The following is a 23127-nucleotide window of genomic DNA, read 5'->3' on the forward strand; positions in this document are numbered from 1 at the left end:
ATTTTATGGTGAGAAAGAATATATCACTCTCACTAGCTTACCTTCAACAGTGTTTCCCTGGAGTATACTTTATTGTGATGGAAAGTTTCCACATTTAAGGAAACAATCTCTTTGCAAGGAGGGGTTCTATGAAAAATCTTATCATAACAAGAGAATCCAGATGTTCTCAGGAGTGAAAAATTCCAAGCATAAGAGAAAGTGCAATGACAAAAGAAGAAAACAAAGGCAGCGTAGCAACGACAAAGCAGTGTATAAACACCAAAACAAAAAACAAAACAACAAACGGAAAAAAAGACAAGTTACATAAAGGATTTAAGAACGGAATTAGTATAATAGAAAAAAACAGTGTAAGAGGGATTAAAAAGGAAGCCACAAAAACAGCACAGAGAAAATAATATTTATACATCAGAAATAAGAGAGTATCATAAAAATGTCAGAAGAAGAACGTTATGTTAAAGTATGAAGTAATATGTTTTTTATAAAGGAATATCAACAGAGTTTCAGAGAATTCAAAACAAGCAATATGATAGAAAGAAGAAAAAAAATAACAGCCAGACAAAGAACAGTTTTCAAGTGTCATGTTTTTAACTACCTCGAGTAGCCCAAGACACTTGGCCAACCCCAAAAAAATGTTTCTGCAATGTAATCAAAAGTAATGAGTAAACTGTAGGCAAAATATGTGTGCGATACACTCCAGCGAATGAAATTAAAAAATTACTATGTACCCAAGGGAAAGAACGAGGAAAGATAAATTCTACGCGCTCGGTCGACTTGTCGTCCCACCGCGACCGAGAGAGTAAGAATATCGCTGGAATTCCGCTGATGCCCCCGGCGATACACCACCTTGTTAGAGGGAAATTGAGTTTAACTACGAGTGCTCATTCGCTTGCTCCCTTCTTGTCTCATTTGTCCCCACCCTCTCTTTTCCTTCGCTCTTTATCGCGCATAAGTCATCGCACGTGTTATATCAGAAACAACTTATTCCGATGCTAACAGAACTTAATAACAATTAAACTGGATTTTTGTGCAAAATGTAGTAGATAGGTCTTTATAACATTTAATAGATAAAACAAATTTTTATTCAAGTCCTATTCTTTCAATTCTGCTCATGAAAATATAAATTTGGACAAAAATCCGTAGTCTAATAACAATAATTAATAATAAACAATATTAATAACAGCGGGTATAGACGATTTATTTTCCAAGCTTTTTCTTTCTCATAGTAATCGATGGGAAGACAAATTGTAATAAAAATGTTTCAAATCGCTCTACACGATAATAAATACACTATTATTAGGGTAGACATGGAAAAACATATTACGCAAGTATCGCTCTAGTTTTTAATTCTATCACGTTTTTGTTGTTTTCTTGTCTTTTATTTGTATTTAATTACGAGAAAGTTCGAAAAATATATATTTCAAAATTAAATCAGTATTTTAATACACTGGGTAAAGAAAAATCGAAAAACATTCGTATGGAGGGATATTTTATAAAATTCCACGATACGAGCCAATTATCACTCCAAAAAAAATAAAACAAAAGTCTGTACAATACCAACAAATAATACTACAAAAATAATTGTATCAAAAAACATCCTCTCAAAAACGAGACATGTAACCAATTAGTAGCAACCGAACAGATTCGACATTTCTATCTATCTCCAGTTGCAATAATTATTGACTGCGATTGAAATTAAAATCCGCGAGTTTAGGTTTTCGCAAACAATACGTCGTTAAAGAAGGATCGGGATAGCAATTACGATAGAAATTGGTTTTAAGAGAATTTATCCTTTTTTCTTTTTTATTTATAGGACTACCTAGCCGATATGGCTATCAGAGTAGTCCTTAATTACGGAAATAAAAGCAAACGAAACGGCTTTGTTTGGTCCCGTATTCATGCGACGCGCGAAACGGAAGCGACGAGCTTTTCAAAAGAATCCACGAACCGCTTTTCGCTCTTTCGCCTCCCTTTTCAGCCATTCGAGGGTCGTCGGTGACCATTTGGCTCTTGCAGCCCGCGAATATGAATCGCCCAGACAAACTAGTGTCACTTGTCTAGAAACTGGTTTGCTTTATACCCAGGCATTCGCACGAATATACACTACCATTCCGTAAGTCAAACACCTGCTGGTTCCGGAGGAAATGTTTATTCAGACAAGCTTTCGGTAAGATCTCGGAAATATAGCATGATATAATTTCCTTTCATAATGAAAATAAAAATTAAGTATTAAATATAGCACACATTTCTATGAAATATCAGTATTTAACGAAAAAGAAAAAAGAATATTTTGTTGATGAAAGTCGTGCTTCTACTTCTATTATTTAATAATACAAGTGATTAATTTTTCATTATTCGACCGGTAGTGATGATTATTACTTCTGATGAGATATATTTACGAAAAGAATTTTTTCGGATATTGAATAGGATCGAATTTAAATAGGATCGCCTTAGTACTACATGAAAAGGGAATTGAAAGGTTCATCCAAAGCTACGTGGAACTAATAAAAAATATATTTCTATAATATATCGGTACTTGTAGTGTCGTAACATAAGTTGCACAGTCTCCACACAGATGCATCTCTGACAAACAGATAAGATGAAATGATAAAGAAACGATACAATCTATAATAGACAGATTTTCAAAGACACATCGTAAAATTAAGAACAGAATCTAATCTATTAGTAACAGTTAGTTAATTTCTTAAATCTATTCACAGAAAGAGAGACACTCTAAGGATTAGTAATCCCAAAAACCGACACAGTGATATAGATATATGTATGTACATTCAAAACATCGTAGCTAATCAATCAATTAACCCTTTTAATCCAACATTGGTACATTGCACCGATCCACAAACTCTCAACATCTCCTCATTCATTGTCACAACGTTATACCATGAATAATAAAACCATCATCGTCTAAAAAAATCACTTATATAAATCAACAATGCACCGCAGAGTCAATTTTTCTCTTCCAATGCAATAAGATTACGGGGGGAGGGAGGAAAAGATAATCTAAAACATTTAAAGTCAAGTCGGTACTTTTAAGAACAACGACGCACAACGACCAGATCGTTCGACTTCAACACAGCATTCCCGCCGACCTTACGCAGAATAAAAGGGATAATGGAACACCGGATACAGCATTGGAACCGGCACGTACTCCACCAGATAAAAACTATTTCTGGGTACAAACTCCCTCGCTAATGGGTTCAGCGGTGTAATCAACGGAAGCTCGGGTACCAGACTCAAAAGATACTTCAGAGTTTCCCTGTCGATACCGCGTAAATCAGCTATCTCCAGGTATCTCTGCCAGAGCTTCCTGCAGGAACCAATGGTGAACAGAGCAACAGGATCGCCCACCACTGCTACCAGACATTTAGCCCGTGTCATAGCAGTGTTCAGAAGTCTGGGATTGGTCAAGAAGCCATAGTCCTTCACGTTCCTCTCCGCGGAGTATCGACAGCAGTGCTTGGTACGCACCGTGCTGATAAACACAGCGATGAACTGCTTCCCCTGAACGTTTAACACCCTCTCCACCGACACGTCCGTCATCCTGCGTTCCCTCAGTTCCGCACGAATCCTCTGCACCTGCTCCGCGTAGTAGACGAGCACACCGATTGACTTCTCACCATAGGCACCCCAACGATCCGTTGGCCAATTGTTACGCAGCTCCTGCACGCGGTTAACGAGCTCGAATACCTCGTTCATGTTCGCGTAGCCTGTCGAGTGGATGTCCTGATAGGAAAGAAAAACAAAGTTACGTTGAGCGAAGAGTTCCATCGGTGTGAATTCTTGGTAGGATCATTGATTTAAAGTGATGAGACCGAGGTTGGAGTGATGGAGAGCAGTGATGGTTCTATGGATGCGTTGTGTCATATCACGCTGACCGAGAGATGTTACAAGCAACAGTGGGTGTCCGGTACAATGGTGAAGATGAAGCAACAGGTATCTGTGGTTGGATCAGGAAATACATGGTTTGTTACGGATTTGATGTGTTATATCTGAACGCTTAAGATACGTGTTGCAATGGAATTTGATGTGTAAACAGAAAACAAATTCTTCCAATGAAGATAATAGTTTGAAGCAACAATAGGTGCAGGTGTTAATTATAGGTACAATGCAAGCGTAAATTATCACATTCATTCCATTATGTAACACTCATTCTTGCAAACAGAAAATGTACTATATTCCAACGATTATTCTATCTTCAAAATTCTCCTGACGGTAAACGTACCTGCACTTCCACGCCTTGAACAGCATAAAAGGTTAAAGGCTTTAACGTGGGGTGCTGTATTATGTCTATGTGGTGTGTTTGGCTAGGAGACTTGACGATTCCGTCGTAAAACATCTCCGAGGTAAATTTAATGATGTCCTCATGAGCACGATAATTCTCATGCAGGTGAATCCTGCATGGATGAGTTTGTGGGTACATTCCATAGATCCTTTCCAATAAACTTATACCCAGACCCCGTTCGCTAGCTAGGTCACTATATATTTCTGGCGCAAGTTGCATCTGATCGCCGGCCAGAACTAAACGAGTTTGTGGGGTAGCTAAGGCTAAAGGTATGAGGACTTCGCACTCTAATGCTTGAGCAGCCTCATCGATCACTATATGCGTGAACATTAGATTTAAGCTGGTTAGAGAGCTAGACGTGGCCAAAGTGGTCACGATCAAACCACAGTCTCTAAGGTCTTCCTCGGTCGGATTGCGGAAGGTACCGTTCGGTTTCATCAAACTGTACTCCTGAACCACTGGATGTACCTGAAATGGGGGAATGAGAGCAGAAGGGGAACTCTTCGATCAAGGAAATTTGTTTCTTCTGAGCAGACGTACCGTGTTCCTGGATCTACCTTTGTAATAGATTCTGACTGGTTTCAATCGTGGATTATTTTCACATTTATACCAAACGTCGAAGAATTCTTTGACATAAAGATCTGCCGCGCTGTTGCTGTGTGTGCAGAGTAGGATTTTATATTCTGAGCTCGTTGTCAGCAAAAATCGTAGTGCCTGAGCAATAGTAAACGTTTTCCCGGTTCCAAATGGTCCTAGTAGCAAGATCGGTGGCATGGAGATATTAATAGAGGCTGTTATTACCGCCAATGCCTTTTCCTGTTCTACGTTCAGCAAGGAAAATCCGAAACTGCTCGCGTTTGTGCCTAACAAATTTAGAAAACTACTTTCTTCCATATTTTTGTGAGCTTTGTTTAGAAATACTAGGCCAATGTCGGGCAAACTATCCACGCTCCTGTGCCACTCGCAGAACGGCAACCGATTCAATAGGAATTGAACTTGCACGTGTACATCCGTATTGGCTGTCAAGTTTAACGCATGCACACACTCTTTCGACAATCTAACGTACACTGTGTGCGTGCACTTATCCTCTATGTACGCTTCGTATATTACATTCGACGATTGTGATAAGCTCTTCAAGAGTACTTTATTGCAACCTCTCAGGAACAGCCTGCCGCTTTTCGTATCTTCTGAGATACTGCGGCTTAGCGGCAGCTGTGGTAAAAAATTCATCATATATTCAATTTTTTGTATGCACACAAAATCGAGAAAGTGCGGGACAACTGTACTAAACAAAATGCGAATTTATATGTACTTGTGAAACTAGGAGTAATTGTAGATTATTGTTTAAAGTAGCAGAAGATTATAGAAAGAGAAAAAAGGTACAATTGTTAGAAGGAACCGCACCTGAGCAAAGAGTTCACCCGGTGGTGCATATTTGGCAATGGTGGATCCATCACCTGCAGAAGTCAAAACGTAGTAACTATGAAGACGCATGTAGGAGGTTTCATTATATCTAGCTATCTGTTCATGTCGAGCTAGCTCCTCCACCGTAATTAACTCATGAAGACGACCTCTATAATTTTCTGGAGTTAAACGATCGTCTGTGAGAGATTCTTGAGTCAAGAAAAAATTGCTTCTATCTGGATATGGATACATCATGGACAGTTTGTCCTCCTTTGGGTCTTTCGTTGATACAAAAGGTGAATCAAACCTGCAAATCTGGCACGTTCCATTATTCCATATCTTTGGATTCTGTGAGAATTGATAATTGGTCGCTTCGTGAATCCTGGTAAAGTCTTCGATTGGTACAGAATCCATACAAATCTTTTGAATTATCACTGGATACTCTCCAAAGTAAAAAATGACATTCTGGCGATACGTGCCATATTTATTGGCAACAAAGCAAATTTTGACTAAATAATGCTCTTCCTTTAGTGCATTTTCGTTTACATTTGAATTGTCCAATTCTGAATTGTACCATTCCTGGCCATTTGTAATTCCAATATTAACAGTATCACGCATAACAGATTTCAATGCAAAATTTCTGCGATTCTGATCCAAGGTTAGTGCTATTCTTTGTAACTGTTTACCTAAATGAACGCAACAAACCCTTTGACAATTACTACACCAGAAAGAAATCCCAATGCTACATCTCATTCCATAAACTATCAACACAATTACTCCAAAATGATGATCCTTTGATAATTACTATTTAATATCATCAATATTATTTTATTACCAATATTATCAATAGTTTATCAATCAAGTTTTCACATTAATACAATCAATTGACCAACGACAACCAATTTTTAAAAAAATATGAATGTAAACACTACTAGAAAACAACACTTACCGTTCGTCACGATCTCAAAGTCCCAACAGAAAATTACATTGTTAATGGTCGAACGGCAACAGAGACTCTTGTTCGAGAAAATTAACACATTGTTCGTATCCTTGCACGTTATTATCGTCTCAGGATTCTCCGATTTCACCCAGTCGTGCTGCACCTTCTCGGCGAAGCCGGAAGGAAAGTGGGTTTTAACCTCTCCGTCCATTCGATACGAGTGATCGACCATGTTCGCGGATAGAAATTCCGCATAATTTCCACTAAATTCGGATACCGGTAACTACATCGTATCGCGATGCACGATTTTTCGCATTTTCGAAGCAACAAATACACTTATTTCACCACGCATTCCCGCTATAATTCTCTCCGTACAACACACAACGCTTTTCACTGATGGACGATGGATTACTTATGCGTATTGCGCATGCGTAAGCTGTGTAATATCGCGGCGCAATCATCGCCATCTGGCGACCGTTAACGCACTCGCAAACTTGAATAAGTGACATTACCGACAACGGAGTGAACGAGTTCAGTAATCTCAATTTTATTCACTACATATTTAAATCTACTGTATTATTAATTTTTGTCGTGTTATTATTAATATTTGCAATAGTTATTATTCAAATCAATTATAGCGAAGAAAATTATGTTGAAGAATGAAATAAAGAACCAAAATAATTCTGATATATATAGAAAGTTGTTAGCTATCACAATTTACATTGCAACGATGCATTTAATTCAATATTTCTGTCTCCAAACTCGCTGTTTCTTATTCTTCCATAGAATACATAAATCAATAGATATCCTATTACACGAAAATTAAAACACAAAAAGAAAACGAACTTTCTTCAATCTCTGCCCTATAACTTTTACCTTTCGCTCGTCTTCCATCGTGCTGACCGCGAGATTAAACTAGAAATCCGTGAGAGTCACGATCCCAGAGGGCAGTCGGGACAAATAAACAACCCGATGAAGAACGGTCAAACTCCAACCGAGGGGAACAGTCAGTCTCTCTCTCCCTTCGCCTCTCCACGCAATCTCGTGGAAATTCCAGAGAAGGTTCTCATGTAAATCGTGCAACGCTATCGAACCACCGGAAGTGGCTAAATGACGATCGCCATTATCCAGCGGCCTGGCGAAGGCTTTCGAGAGATAGGGAGCCAAGGAAGGAAAAGGACGAATATAGAACGAGAGAGAGACAGGAATAGGGATGGTTGAAGAGTCTCCACGAGAGGAGTGAAATGCCAGAACCAGAGGAGTGGGATCGCGGTTAGCCCCAACTGGCTTGAAAGCTTTCGAATCGTCGACCATTTCGTGCGTTGCTCCAGGTATTCCCTTGATACCAAGCTATTCCATTTACCTCGACGCCTGAACCATGGCGTGGAGGTGGATGAAAAAATGTTATTGGAATCTGACAGTCACGGTAGCTGACCAGTTTCCAACGCGAGATAAACTATTTGTCTGTTTTCGAACTTTCCCCGAGGGAAATCTAATGCGATGTTCGATGGCACTGTATCCTCCATAGAGTACTATAGACGTTGCGTATGGGTATGGGTGGCCGTGGACGGCTGCTTTTAATGGTGTCCGAGAGGCTCCTGCAAAACTAGGGTTATTTTTTTCCACCACATGAATATACCGATACGGGATGGTTCTTGTTAGGGGAGATCTGAAGTCGACGTTCCGCTCCAGGAATGTCGAGTAGATCCTTTAAACGTCTATTGTGGGGTAGGTTATTGTCATTAGTTTCCTAGTTCGGTCAGGGGTTTGATAATGTTATGGTGAAGAGTTTTTAGCAAGAGAATGAATATGGTATTTGCGGATATTTAAATTGGAAATATTTTTACCGTTGCTGTTGATTTAATATAGATAATTTATTGTTATTAGACTGTTGATTCAATTTAGGCTTGATAATGTCGCAGTAGAGATTTTTTAGCAAATCAAAAAATGTAATATTTACAGTTTTCGTTTTAATAAAGATAATTTATGACACTATATACAATTATGACATTTTTATTCATTGTAAAGGAGCAGGAATTTTTATGACAAAAAAGACTGAATGTTTCATGGAGATTTGATTTTTTTAACGATAAAAAACACGATAGGTTTGAAGATGATCGATATGACGTAACATTAAAATATTGTGTCGAAACATACATTCATCCCATCTGCCTTGTTTGTGAATAAAGATAAAAACAGAACGAATATATATTTATATTAGAATTCAAAATGATCCTGTTTAGAAAGAACGAATTTATATATGTTTCTTGTAACACAACGTAATGAATGCTTTGAGCAAAGAAGCGCGACAAGTGACACGCCTAAAGAAGTGGACAGCCAAAGAAATTAATACGCGAAGTAAATTGCACGGTAATGAAACCTATTTACGTTTTCGCTAATGAAACTCTCGTTAACTAAGGTGATTGTGAAACGTACCTTTTGAAAGAAAAAAGAGGTTTCGTCCGGCCATAACAGGTCATCCTCGGTCAAAGGAAATTTCCACAGGAATAGAGGAAAGAAACGAGAGGAAAAACAGACAATGAACATTTACCGGGACTTCAGTTCATCAGGAAATATTTTCATTCACCGCGCTTCCGTTAACGAACCTCAAGATTATTAAGCTCAACGCGGCCCTCAAACGCGGCAGGACAAAAGCGCTTAAGCTTGTGTCGCTTTCATCAACTACCCTCCGTTCCAGTAGTCGCAATACGAAAAAGAAGAGAGAGAAGTGTAAACAGAAAACATCTACTGGAGAATACCTCTTCAAGTTCTTTCACTGAATCGAAAAAGAAAGAACCGGAAATAGAATAAACTAAAAAAAAAAAAAAAAAGGAAATCTAAAGAAATAAAAGAAAAGGGTTATCTAGATAGAACAATATAACGAGCCCAGTATTATGCAAGCCAAACTGGGGTAACAAAACCTTCGGTTCGCAGCAGGAACAAAAACTCCTTATCTCGAGAATGTCGCGTATACCTGGTTGCTTTATATCACCCGAATCGCCATGACATTTGTAGTAAGAGCGATAGGAAGATTAAAACAGAAGAAGAAGTAGAGGAACCTGTCCTTTTCTCGACGATGAATTCATTCGCGGTTCGCGATTAAAATGACGAACGCGACGAGATAACGGGAGACCTCGATAAAAAGGAACTAGCAAGCTTCTCGTCGTGGATCTGACATTTTTCACAAGAGCAGAAAAAAAATAGGGGCAGGGGACAAACTCGAAAAGACGAATAAAAAGGAGAAAAGCATTCAGGCGGCAAGAATACAGTGCTGAAAGAGCGGGTTTGTTGTAACAGGGTAGAAAACAAGATAAAGGTTGTCGAGGGTGTGGGAATGCGAAAGAAACGCGCAAGCTGCGGGGACGAGGTTCGATCGCACGCATATATCGCTAATTAAAATCTGTCGCCTAGTCCATGACCGTCCTAGGGTGAAAAGAAATGGAGAAAGGCAAAAAAATTGAGTGGGTTGGATGGTCCAGCGTCATTGGATACGAGGGAATCGTGGATATAACGGGGTGTAGGGGGAGAAAAGGGTGCAAGTAACGGGCGAAAACGTCGAAATCGCGCTAACGAGAGGATTCGTTATATCGGACGTAGGCGGAATATAAAGAACTGTCGTTATCGCGCCTCCGACGTGTCCCTCGAATACGGTGCGAACGAATATGTGCTCGCCAGGACTTGGTCAGTTTTTTAATCGAGTTCCTGCACTCTTTCCCAGCTTATCTCGAGAGATATTATACAAACGCCTGGGTTTCAGTTATTAGAAAACGTTTTTTGCGCTTCCGTCTGCGCTGACGCGTATGAGGAGAAATGCACAATTGTTGATGCGTAGCATTGTTTCGCAAGAAAATTCAATTTTGAAGATCGCGGATGGAAACAGAGAAGCTTGGGTGTAAATAGAATTAAGTATGATAACAGGAAGATGTTGCCGTATGTGACTCTATTGAGGTTGATCGTTTAATTTTTTATTTTTTAATTCAACGCTAATTGTGTATTCTGATACTAACAAGATTAAGAAGTGTTTGGAAAATGGAGTGAATCAGTTTGGCTTTTGGATAGCTGGGATAATTATGTATAGTGTATTAACCGAATGAATATAAAAGAACAATACCAAGTAATCAAAAACTGAGTTCTCGAAGGACGTAGGAAACTTTTATGAGTAGCTGGTACGGTAACTCACAAAAATATTTGGATATTCACAACAGAATACACTTATCTATATATTGTGTGTACTATATAGAGCATTTTGAAATTTCTTTTGCACTGTAATGAGATACGACTTTCACGATTATATTGGTAAAATTTGGGACCAATCTGAGAATGTTATAAAAACATAGATTTATTAAAAATTAATACACAACATATAATAAGCGTTAAAATTGGTCCCAATGAATATATAATATAACCATAATATCTCGACACTAAATATCTTATAGCTTCGATGTACTTTCAGATTTACTTCACACTGAACCATCATAATCATGAATATCGTTACAGCGCTAATTAAATTTACAAATGTTTCGTACAACACGCATAGTACATTTATAACCGTTTCCTACAAATGTTGGAATACCTTCGTGCGAATATATCGTACGAATACATAAATTCATGTGCAGAAATTTAAACGTAACGCGACTTCTGATACCAACTTGTCGTTTCATTTTCATCGAAAAGGATATGACTGAACGCAGATGCAATGCTGACATGTAACGTTCATATACAGTAATCCTAATCGGCACACAGCTGTACGCTGGCACGTTGAATCGAAATCGGTTGGAGAAACGAGAAGGGCGGAAACCTGGCAGATAGCAATCGCGAAAGCTCATTAGGGTCCATCGTGGGGCGAAGCAACGACAGTCGAACGATGCTCAGGAGTTGTCCAGGCCCGATTGGTTTCTCTCTCCTCCTCTCTCCATCTGGCAACGAGTGGACCAATTCCGCGTGCAGAATGTCGACCTGTCACAGCTGTGGATGTCAGGTGAACGGTGTCGCGCGAACGGCCAAAGTCAAGCACACCTGGCTCGTTTATTCCGGTAATTTATACGACACCTCGTCACTTACGCCGACTAACACTGGTCCACCAGTGAAATCGATACATCCTTTCGACCCTATACAACCTGACCCACAGTGTCGACTACGATATACCAGCACCTGTTCTGTTTCGAGGCCGAGGAAAGCTCCAGTGGAAAGCTGGTGGAGAGCAAGAATCTCTATTGGGTTAAATTTACGAAAAGTTTGTCGATAATCTATTTTTATAGAAGAGGCTCTCTCTATTTGTTTGGAAGTTCGTTACAAAATTGAAGAAATGTCTGACGATAATCTATTCTTATGGAATTATGATATAATCGGATTGTTTGTGACCTTATTTAGTTTGATCGCTAGTTTGAAACTAGACTTTGTAGTTTCATTTTGAACGATCTCAAGCTTAGATATGTGTTTTGTTAAAGATCCAATCTTGTATCTCGAATATTTGAAGATTAAGGTTTGTACTTTTGAGATTTGGAAACGAGCGTTTCTGATATTTGGAATTCAGATTGCGTGGAACCGGAGGAAACAGTGCGCTTAGACGTGACGAATTAATCGAATTCCATTGTTACGTCGCCATGTAGAATACAGATGGACAACTCGATTATCTCGAGTTCGACCTATCCTTAGAGCTTGTTCGCGACTCAGAAATTAATTTCGCTATCGATCGATCGTTCGTTTGGAAACCTGTTTAGTGAATTCTCTTTAGTGAAATTAGATTTCAGTGTTATCTACAGAATTTTTCGACGAATATTTAGATAGAATTGAAAATTGCTTCAATTTTAGCTGCGATTGGTGTATCGTTAACTCACGAGAACACGAGATTTCAGATAGTAGTTGAAATTGCATCTAGTCCCCCAAATTAGGGACATGTTGAACAACCCTACATTACATCTTCAACATTCCCTGCGCTGCGAAATGTGCTCGACCTGCAGAAAACTTGGGGACACCCCTCATTGCTATTCCCCAGCTTACATTCCAACGTGTGACCTTCTCTGTTCATTTAGAAAAATAAATTCTCCGAATTTTAGAATGGTATTTAAAGATTAAAATTCCAACCACTTGAGTCTCGCAATATATTGACTACTAAAATCCAAAACTAATTAATTAATTAATCTCATTTTATGCAAATCTTTACGGAAAATTCACATCTCTTTATATATACCTGTAATGCCTAAAGCTGAAATTACCCTATTTTTTAACGAACGCACAAATTTAAAACTACCTTAATTTCTACCAATTTTTACTATTTCAATTCTTTCTTTGGTTCTTTTAATTCTTCTATTATTTCAATTTTTGATAGCAAAAATTACATATATTTAATATTAATATAAATTTCTAAACTATACCATCATAGGAAAAAACCAGAAGCTGCAACTGTTTCAATTGATTTCCATTTTTTATTTCATTCAATTTATCTTATCTTTGTCAAACGTTTAACCACAAATTTCCAAAAAATTTAAGCCGAATATCCCGCCAACGAAACATTTCGTGCTTGCCAACTGTTCAAACTTCCTCAGTCGACCGTTCGAACTGCAAACTGACTTAACTTTTCAACTCGATGAACTAGAAAATGCAAGCTACAAACATTTCATAACTGGAAACAGTGGACGATCTAGCTTGACAAAAGGGTGAAATCAACGTCGAAAGGGGAGAAAGTCGCGGAGATTCCCGCGGACGCAAGATAACGCAGCGCGAAAGACGTTCGCGTCGACGACCATTGTGTCGCGTCGAGGACAATAGCGTCGGGGATGTCCCTATCTTCCGCTTTCGAGTTGATATCGTGATTGGATCGCGGTCCACTTGTAATTGGATACTCCACCAGACACCGACGTTGTCTATAGAACAAAAAGAAATCGCCGACAGTGGAAACGGTGACTTTCGTCGCCGACTTATCGATTCCAATTTCCCGACATAATTGAGACTTGCTCGATTTCCGTGTCGAACAAACGATCGTGGGCTTCTTTTTATGATATTATCGGGCATTTTATGAGAATTTAGAATTGGCGAATGAATTAACGTGTCGCCACGCAGTTCTCGTTGTTTTCGCGTATATTTTTATGCGCAATTTAAAGCACCATTTTGTATACGAATTTTTCTGTTCAAAATTGTGTCGGTGAAAAACCATCCTGATTAACTTCGTAAATTGAAAAATAGAAGAGATCGATGACGTTACAAATATTTTTTAATATCGATCTTGGATTATTACAAGTCTTGGATTATTAACGTCGAATTTAATAGTTTTCCTGTTTTTCTATAAGTTCCTTGGGAATCGAGCCGATTCGTTAATGGAACAATAACCCAACGTTTGTTTCACATTCCTATATGGAATGTTTTCGTTCGATCGCAGACGGTATTTTTAAAGCCCTTTGACACATGTTTCGATAACTGCTACCGTTCTCGAAAAATACACATCAGCATGTTGGTAGAGAAATGAAAGACCCATCTTCGATCTTCGAAAAGGGTGGAAGATGAAGAACGTTGCAGATTGAATGTAAATAGTGCTATCTGATCGACGGACAGGAAAAAGGGGAGCAATGATTTTCAAAAATAAGAATCACTCTGATAGAATAATTAAAGCAATAAATTGGAAATAAGCAAGCAGATATAGTTGCAAATTCTCTTTAAAAAAGCCGACGTTAATTTTACCACAAGCATCTGCATGCTTTCGACAATTACAGAAACAAACAAATTTTTATTCTACGAATGTAATAATTCTCTCATTGAAGTGTGCCATATGGGACAATGGTAGCGAGGGGCGCGTTAACTAAAAATATCACCAACGATTAAAATCCCCGTTGCATTTGCAGACACCATGATCGACCGCAGAGCCGACGAAAGCGCGTAGTCGTCAAAATTCATCCCCTAAGCCCGGTTGAAAAACGGCTGACGCTCGTTTCACTCTTGTCCCTCGACTCGGTCAATTATTCCGTGACATTTGTGAGTACGGCTGATTAACAAGCAAGGGAGAGAGGATAGGTGTCAAGATGGAGAATATCGCGAATCAAGATTTAATTTAATAACTCTGTTGGGATCTAATGGCGGGGAATAATTTATCTGGCTCGGCCGAGCGGCAGCTTCCTTGCATTATTAAGCCAGCCTCGATGGTCTCTTGGCTCATGCTGGAATTGCTCGCGACAATGCCAATTTTGCTAGAGGCACGGACATCGTCGACTATTTAACCGCTTGATGCGTTCGTCATCCATTGGCATGGATCATCGATAATTTATCGTATTCAGGAAACAGGAGAGCCGTATAATCGAATCTCAAATATCAATTCAATCAGTAATGGGATGGACAAATGGCTTCTTTAAATAGACTTAACACTTTGGCTGTCACGCCGAAATCACATGTTTCGCTCAGGACGCCACGGCAGTATTTTTATTATTCAAAGCATATAATGGCAAAATAATAATAAATTGATAATGTAAGACAACATTCTTCCCCAATGGACCGTTTTATTGGTGGTCACGGGTGACCACCGTGGCGCCTTGGTAACAGTTGATAGCGACATATTATAACAAGGCTTCGTTTATTTCAACAAACCACTCGCATTTGTTATTTCGTCGTAAGCAAAACGTGCAGAATATATTATTGAAACGTGTAGAAGATATTAGTAAACAGTATTTGCTCATTCTATACATAATAGTAAGGTATGTGCACACTTCTAATTTCAATTATATGATTATAAAGCAGCATTTACGATTATTTTCTAAGGTGTGTTTATAATAATATTCGTAGATTACCCATCAAAGATGTGGATGCAAACACAGTGCACAGTTAGGTGCAAGATTTGTTCTCATTCTTTTTATTGATCTAATAAAAATGTTTAATTGTTCAATGGGACACTTTTTATTTCAAAGTATCTTCTATTTATCGGTTATATTCAAAATGCCCTAACTATCAATTTTCATACAATTTTTACAATTATAAGGAGTTCGAGCGCTCCGGTCACCAATGACCCACCGTGGCGTCACAGGAGAAACCGTGGCAGTCAAAGTGTTAAAAGATGGATAACATTTGGAGACGATAGATGAGAAACGTAAAAAGTTACGTTTCTTGTCTTTCGTAGAAAATTCATTTTAGAGGTGAACAAATTTACTGCATATCAATATTACTTTATTAGTACACACTTACCATACTTCAATTATGAAAGCTAAGTTGAAACTCCTTGCTATCGCTATTGTTTGATTCATTATTGAAACAACGAATGCTGTTTCGATTGTGTTGTTGATTAGAAATTAATTAAATTTAAAGTATTCAGTAGCGACTATCGAATTTTAAAGACGTTCACGTAATTATAAGCGATAATGGACTTGGGAAAATGACCGATCAACTGACTTGGAAGGATCGATTCGTTGAATAATTTTTATAATGCAATTTGACTGATAGTAAATTATAGATGTGCAGTGTAGAATGTAGAGTGTTAGGATGCAACAGATAATAGCGCGATATTTTGGAACTTCCAACTATTTTGGAGAAGAGCCAAACAAATAGAAATTGTGAACATTAAATACTGTTTATCTTGAATTTTGTTATTTAATTTGAAACAGGAACAAATATCCGGATATTTTGCGCTGTTGTTCCATTTCGCCTTTTTCTGGGGATGATAGTGTATTGTACCAAGATAATGGAAGTACAAATGAGGTACTTGGACCGACGAGAACTGAGCTGAAAGTTTCGCGGAGCGATACTCTAAGATGTTAAATACAACTACGACCGCCTAACTTAATCACCTCCTGCACACTTTTAGTCGAGATATTCGAACGACTTGTTTCATTCGTCCCCTATCGTTGTTTCAGCCGCTTCATGCTTCATTGAACGATATTGAATATTAATCTTACCTGAAACAGAAGAAATATAAATCTGTAAATTCATTTACCTTCATTGCACTAAATAACAAGAGAAGAGGGAAAAGTAAGAGAAGCGAAGAAATTAGAAACCAAAAAATTATACGAGTCTAATTGCAACTTATTTTCCACACCTACCAAAAAAAAAATATACTTCGATGAAATATTTTCATTTTAATCTGATGCGCGTGATGTATATATATATTCGAATCACGATCGGAGTCCTCTGATCTCCGACATATATATAGACATAGATTGTTTCTAGTTTGACTGTTTATCTTAACACGAAATTTATTATACAACAATCTAATGCAATCGCGGTGAAGGATCTAATTCGAGTCGTTCAAACTGACGTTTGCTATACGTTACGATCTGATATATCGAGAAAGCGATGCAATATGAACTACTAGCCTATAATACAACCTATAATACTTCAGGCTTTATTCAAAAAGCACGAACGCGCCTTAAACACGCGAGCAGCATGACGCGATGCGCCATTTCGTTGGCAAATATACCAAATAACCATATTTCAAATCTAATCAGTTTCACATAGAGCAGTTGGAAAATCATGTAAATTTGTAGCCGGAAATGTATTTCATTTCTTGTTTCAATTTTTCTCTTAAGAAAGAGGACACTCCTTAACACGCGACTCAACTTACATAATTTGCTACTTTTTGCGCATCTATGCGAAAATCGCGTTCATTTATCAACGTAAGAGCATTCGGTTTTTGTTTTAGAGAGACCTCGTTCTAAAATGTACATGAAAAATGCGACTGGACACGCGACATGTCCGAGACTGTAATTAAGCGAAAATTAAAGATATCGCGTTGTTGTTAGTTGCGGGTCATTTTCTAACGGAATTACGTTAATGATCCTTGATAGGGATTATCTTTTGATCGATATATTCAAACCTGTATCATGGACATGTTTTTTCCGTATAAAAATATCTATAAAATGGAAATATGTATAGATGCATAATGTTAAAAGTATCTGTAAAAATTCTTTATTTTTACCACTCGGGTAATTTTGATATTAAACGTATCAGGTTAAATATATTCTTTGAGCGGTTGCAGTCTGATGTTCAGGATTTCAGCTTCATTTTTACATTTATTATTTCAAGAAGGATGGAGTTGCTTTTTCAATTCAAATTTTCTATTTTAACTCGGTTAAAATGTATAGGACGGTTTCGCCAAGCAACAGAGTCTTCGTTCCCACGAAATATTTTCTTAGGAACTAATCGCGAGTTTCCTGCGAAACCCCGTCGAGTGAGAGAATTCTAACGAGCAGTATTTTAATGTTTGACACGCTCCATTTGCATCGTGTACACCGGCTGATAGAATTATTCATTGGTTTTAACGCGTCTACAGGCAATTGAAAATTTCACTGTGCATTTTAATGGCGAGCTGTTACTATTAAGATCGACTAACATGCAACTCCGCACGACGATAGAATATAATTATTTCTTAAAACTAATTTAACAATAGAAATCTGCCTCGACGCAATAGTCAAACGATTATTAAAAGCTGGATATATAAATAGATTTTATTCAATTAAAAAACGAATCTAAGCTATTCTATTGCAAAAATAAAATTTCATCGAACGTCGAGATTATACGGGAATCGTATTTAAGAATATTTTAATCCGCGATACTGTACTGTATACATATTTAAGATGTAAAAGTACAAAATGAATTACATATTCCACTATTCCATCGAATTCCGAATAATACGAAAATTGGCATCTCACTTGTTAAAATTGACCTCAGATATGTTAAAATCACAGTAACTCGAGTAACAGCCCATAAAAGCGTACATTCGCAACGTCACTATCATTCATAGCACGTACATCATAATGATCTTTATACACTTCCGTCGTCGCGTCAGTGGCATGCTCACCTTCCCTGCAATTTCCGGTAGGAATCGTCGCGACGAAAATCGTGGCTGTCTCCTTTTCTCCGGTAAAATGGAGCCATATTGTCCACGGAACGTTGCACACGTACGTACGTATATGGTTACGCTACTTTGTGATTTAATATACTCGTTCGTGTAGCTGAAAAGAGCCACAGATACGTTGCAATAGAAACAAAGAAGGTTTAAAAAGAGCGAAGCCAAAGTTAGGGAAGTTAGTGAACGAAATCTCTAGAGACGAAAGTTGGAGGATAAAACAACAATAACATAATCTCATCGTCGTTAAAAAATAACGCCATTATCCAAATACGCTAAAGATCAACACCGAAATAAGAAGAACAGACAAAATGCAACGATTAAAGGAATCTGCAAGCTTAGGCGGCGGAGGGGTAGTACGCCCGGTGAGAGAATAAAGTCGTTGAAAACGGACTTTAAGACAGAGGAAGAAGAACGAGTCAGATGGAAGATAGGAATAGGACAATTTCATTTCGAGAGGCACAATGTATTCCCCGGATCGGAGATCCCTGCCGGCGATGGGGAAGCGGTTCCACGCGTTTTCTTTCGGCTCTCGTTTTATCCGGTCGTTCAACCGACGAGATTGAGAACGCCGGAACGACGGCGAAGAGCCATTTGCGTGATCGGTTCAGCCGAGATAACGAGGGGAACGCTCATGCAAATGCGATCGAAATGGAAACTCGGCCGAAACAGCACCGCTTTATCGCGACTTTAATTCGGCGTAATTCGTGCACGGTGCACGATCATCGGCCACCGTTACACCTACTCTCGATTGATCGACTGGAACGCCATGTACTCTTGAATTCTACGGTCTCGAGTTATCAAGAGAATTCTTCATGTTGTCACGTGTTATCGATGGAAACATCAATCGAAGCTTTCGGGTTTTCACTTAGGAACTTAGACGCACATATTTCAGTTTGAAATTTATATTCCGCAGATGAAATGCATGTCTTGTAACGTTAAGGTAAAAGGGAACGAAATTTTTGTATCGCCAGACTGTTTAGTACTGTAATTATGGGAAAGTTCTGGAGGATAAGTATTTAAAACTGTAAAAGAAAAGGCAGCGAAACTATTTGTATAGATAAAGAATATTCGCATGGAAATATGTATTATACATTTGAATGAAAATATAATACAAGGAAGATAGCTAAAATTTAGATATCGTACGTAAGAACACGAATATTTAATCTCAGATTCGCTATACTTTACCTAAACCTTCGATACTTAATCTATTTCTGCACATTCCTTCGTTTCATAAAATTCATCAAAATCAATTTACGTCCTGAAAAACCCGCGAAATTCACATTAATCATACTAAACAACGTAAGCGAAAAATCTCAAACGCGAAATTAAACACAGTTCGAAGTCATCCTTGAAGAAACTGCAGGAAGCAACGAAACGAATCCCATTTGAACGCACATGAGTTCGAACGACCGTGTGACGAAGCAAAAAGGAAAGAGGGTGTAAAGGAATCGTGTGGGAATTAATCGAGAGCCGTGGAATCTGCATGCGAGCCACGCGTCTCTCCCATCGAACGACGTATTATTACGTCGGGTCGGGATAGTCGGTTTCCCGGTCGATTCCCCATGTTCCAAAACGGTCTTCGCGAATTATCCCTGTCCCCTTGAGGGGTGGAAGGGACGAAGGAAGGGTAAAGTTCGGTCGTTATCTACGGCAGGCAGTTATTGCCTATTGCACGGTGCTCGGCAAAATACAGGACTAGACTGAATAATTCCCTCGTCATCTTGCCAAGTCCTTTGTATTTCTCTTTAAACCCCCGGAAACAGGAGGATGGATAGGTGGGCGAGGGTGAGAAGAAGGGGTCGTGGATGCAGGGATCACATCAGGCTTTGTTGGAAAACGCGATCGCGAGACCGAGAGAAAATGGAACGGCAGGAAGCGGTGAGGATTGCTAAATTGTTTCATAAAAGGACGTCGCTATGTTGGCGATACATCGATGGGCTTCTGGAAAGTGTTTCAAATTGTTGGTTTAGTACGACATGCTAAAATTGTCCTTCCGTATTGTTGCATCGTTTCTGGCGAGCAGAGGTGAAGGAATGTGGTGAAAATGTAGAGGAAGGTAAAATGGTATTGGATGGTTCTGTAGGAGATATCGATTTAAGAGCAGTTAACGATAGGCAAAAGATATAAATGCGACGACCGCTAAATACGAAAGAGGTTTGTAAGAGATTGTAAACTTATGGAAGAATATATGAAGAATCGTAAGTCTTTTGGTATTTAGAGTTTGAGATCTGCTATTTAAAGTTCAATTTTTAAATTTCCGGCTCGAGGTACGAGATCCGTAGCAATTTCAAATATATATTTTTTATAACATTGTATAAAATCTTCTGCGAAAGGTGTGTGTTCGTAGAATAAACATTTAAATGTAGTCGTGTAAGTTTTCCGTATGTATTAGGTTGTCGAAAAAGTTTCTTTCGTTTCATGAGGTGATAATAGATGAACAACAATTTCTGTTTTATATTATTTTATTGAATTAGGTGTGGTCCATTTCGTTCTATTTCTATTATTATGTTCGTGCATAATTCAATAAACTGATATAAAACAAAAAACATTGTGCGTCTATTATTTCCTTATGAAACAAAAGAAACTTTTTCGACAACCTGATACATAGAATGAAATTTTATAGTGAGTAGCAGGCGAAAGCATTTGAAATATTCTTCTCCTGGGTTTTAAGGTACCAAAGATATTCTTATGACTAAAATAATGCACTCTGATCACATTTCACAGTCGATTGCAGTTCGAAAAAGTTCTATATTCTTTAACCGCAAACTTCCGTGGTGGATGGTCGAGGAGGAAAGTTATCATTGCTTTCAAGGATTCCGCAATCCGGGAACTTCAAGTTTTCCGGGTTCAAGTTTTGAAGTTAAATTACTGGAAAAGCTAGAAGTCTATCTTCTTAACAATGCTTTGTGTACCACTAGACGTCAAATGCTGCTGTTTCAGGTTTTTAACTTTCAACCTCTGGCAGCGGAAATTTTCACGCATTATATGTACGATATATAAGACTTAAACACATGTCACTTTCCTTTTATCTTGTCGATTGGCAAATCATATTTATATGCTGTTTATTTACTGTATCTGTACTTTTTCTTTTTATTCTGTCTTGTATCCGTTCCATATATCTTTCCATGTTTTCTTCGTTATATCCATTTCCAAAAAAAAGAAAATGACGAACGTACCTCTTGAATCACAGGAAACATCTGCTGAATCACGATAAAACAGCGTCTGGTATAGCAGAGAAAAAATAAAGGAACATAGCAACCCCTTTGCTGTGAGAGATTAAATTAAAAAGCGTCCACGACGCCGTTTCGCTGGATTCCTTGCGGTGCAGATTGAATTTCCTAAATTCATTAAAGGGTAATCACCGGAAACCGGCAGAAATCAGCGTTTCCTCGTTTGTACAGTTGCGGGTGCGTTAACTAAGTATCGCAGCGGAACCTTGACTTTATTACCCTTCCATCGTTACGGAACACTGTAAAAGATTTCAAGTATTTCGTATGAGTAGAGAAGCGAATGAAATTGTTTCTTATGAAAACTAGATGAGACCAGTTAAATACTGAAAATTGAAGTATTTGCAAGAATAAGAAGGTGATTTGGATATTTAAACCGTATTGATTGAAAGAGAAGGCAAAGTCTCCCAGAAAGCAAATCGATCGACTCCATTTTTAGAAATCTTTATAACATAATCATGTGAATACATGATTAGAGCCAGAATTCTCGAAGAAGCAAATTATTTAATTTCATATTATTATGTTCATTTCGTGATAGGAAAATGAAACAAATAATCGTAAATTCCACAATTTACACAATTATGTAAACATGTATTCTTTCTGCTTCTTCATTTACAGGATTAATTATTATAACCTTTCAGCAGTTCATATATCTGTTTTACACGCTGAGTATAAAATTCTCGTTACTTAGATCCAGATGAAAACCATGAAAACATCTATCGAGATACAAAGCTCTTTCCTCTATCCGAAAGAAATATACCAAGGGCGTATTAAGTTAAAAAACAATCAAAGCAAGTTTTAACAAACCTATCTACACTGTGTCAAAAAAAAAAAAAAAGAAGAAAAAAGACAAACTTCTATATTCCTAACTAAATCCAAGAAACTCCATAAAACTAAAAGAAACCTACTGCAAAGACTATACCATAGAGTATAAAGAATCGTGGAAACTTTTACCAATTTATTCACGTTTCGAGACTTTTCGTTCAAAGTATGACAACGAAAATGAAACAGAACGTTCTACGAGGTGAAATATTTGATCGTTGTTGCAGAAACGTGGAGGATTACGCGAGAGAACACGAGGAGGCTTCAAGGAACATTCAGCAGTACCTGTCGAATCCGATCAACGCTTATTTGCTGGTGAAAAGACTGACCACCGATTGGAAGCGGGTCGAGGAGCTGATTACCCAGGACGTGGGCAAGTCGTTTGTCGCGAATATCACCAACTCACGGAGCGACCTTAAATTCCCAACTGACGAGGACCTTAATGGCGCCGCTGTCGCTTTGATGAGGCTACAGGACACGTATAAACTGGAGACTGCACAGGTCGCCAGGGGCGTGTTGAATGGGGTCCAGTACAGCACCGGATTAAGTGGTTCGTATATACGTGCCTCTTCTTTCGTTTTTCGTTTGCCTTTACTGATCATTTTATGTTTATTTT

General features: G+C 38.3%; 2 protein-coding genes across 4 annotated transcripts in view; one reads left to right on the forward strand and one right to left on the reverse strand.

The window, feature by feature from the left end:
* The window catches only part of LOC117208713 (prolyl 4-hydroxylase subunit alpha-1), a 225314-nt gene that overhangs the window by 189178 nt on the left and 13009 nt on the right, over window positions 1-23127 (forward strand). For all 3 annotated transcript variants that reach the window (XM_033450001.1, XM_033450002.1, XM_033449999.1), the window contains one exon: window positions 22739-23061. In XM_033450001.1, coding sequence (XP_033305892.1) covers window positions 22739-23061 — 323 coding nt within the window. The remainder of the gene's footprint in view (window positions 1-22738; window positions 23062-23127) is intronic.
* Window positions 2494-7060, reverse strand: LOC117208712 (probable helicase with zinc finger domain). Its single transcript, XM_033449998.1, has 5 exons — window positions 6651-7060; window positions 5702-6387; window positions 4838-5509; window positions 4238-4765; window positions 2494-3738 (listed from the first exon to the last, which is right to left on the reverse strand). The coding sequence occupies exons 1-5, from the start codon at window positions 6871-6873 to the stop codon at window positions 3106-3108; spliced, it is 2742 nt and encodes a 913-aa protein (XP_033305889.1). The 5' UTR covers window positions 6874-7060; the 3' UTR covers window positions 2494-3105.

This window comes from Bombus bifarius, unplaced genomic scaffold (genome assembly GCF_011952205.1).
Source record: "Bombus bifarius isolate JDL3187 unplaced genomic scaffold, Bbif_JDL3187 scf7180000008161, whole genome shotgun sequence".
NCBI lineage: Eukaryota > Metazoa > Arthropoda > Insecta > Hymenoptera > Apidae > Bombus > Bombus bifarius.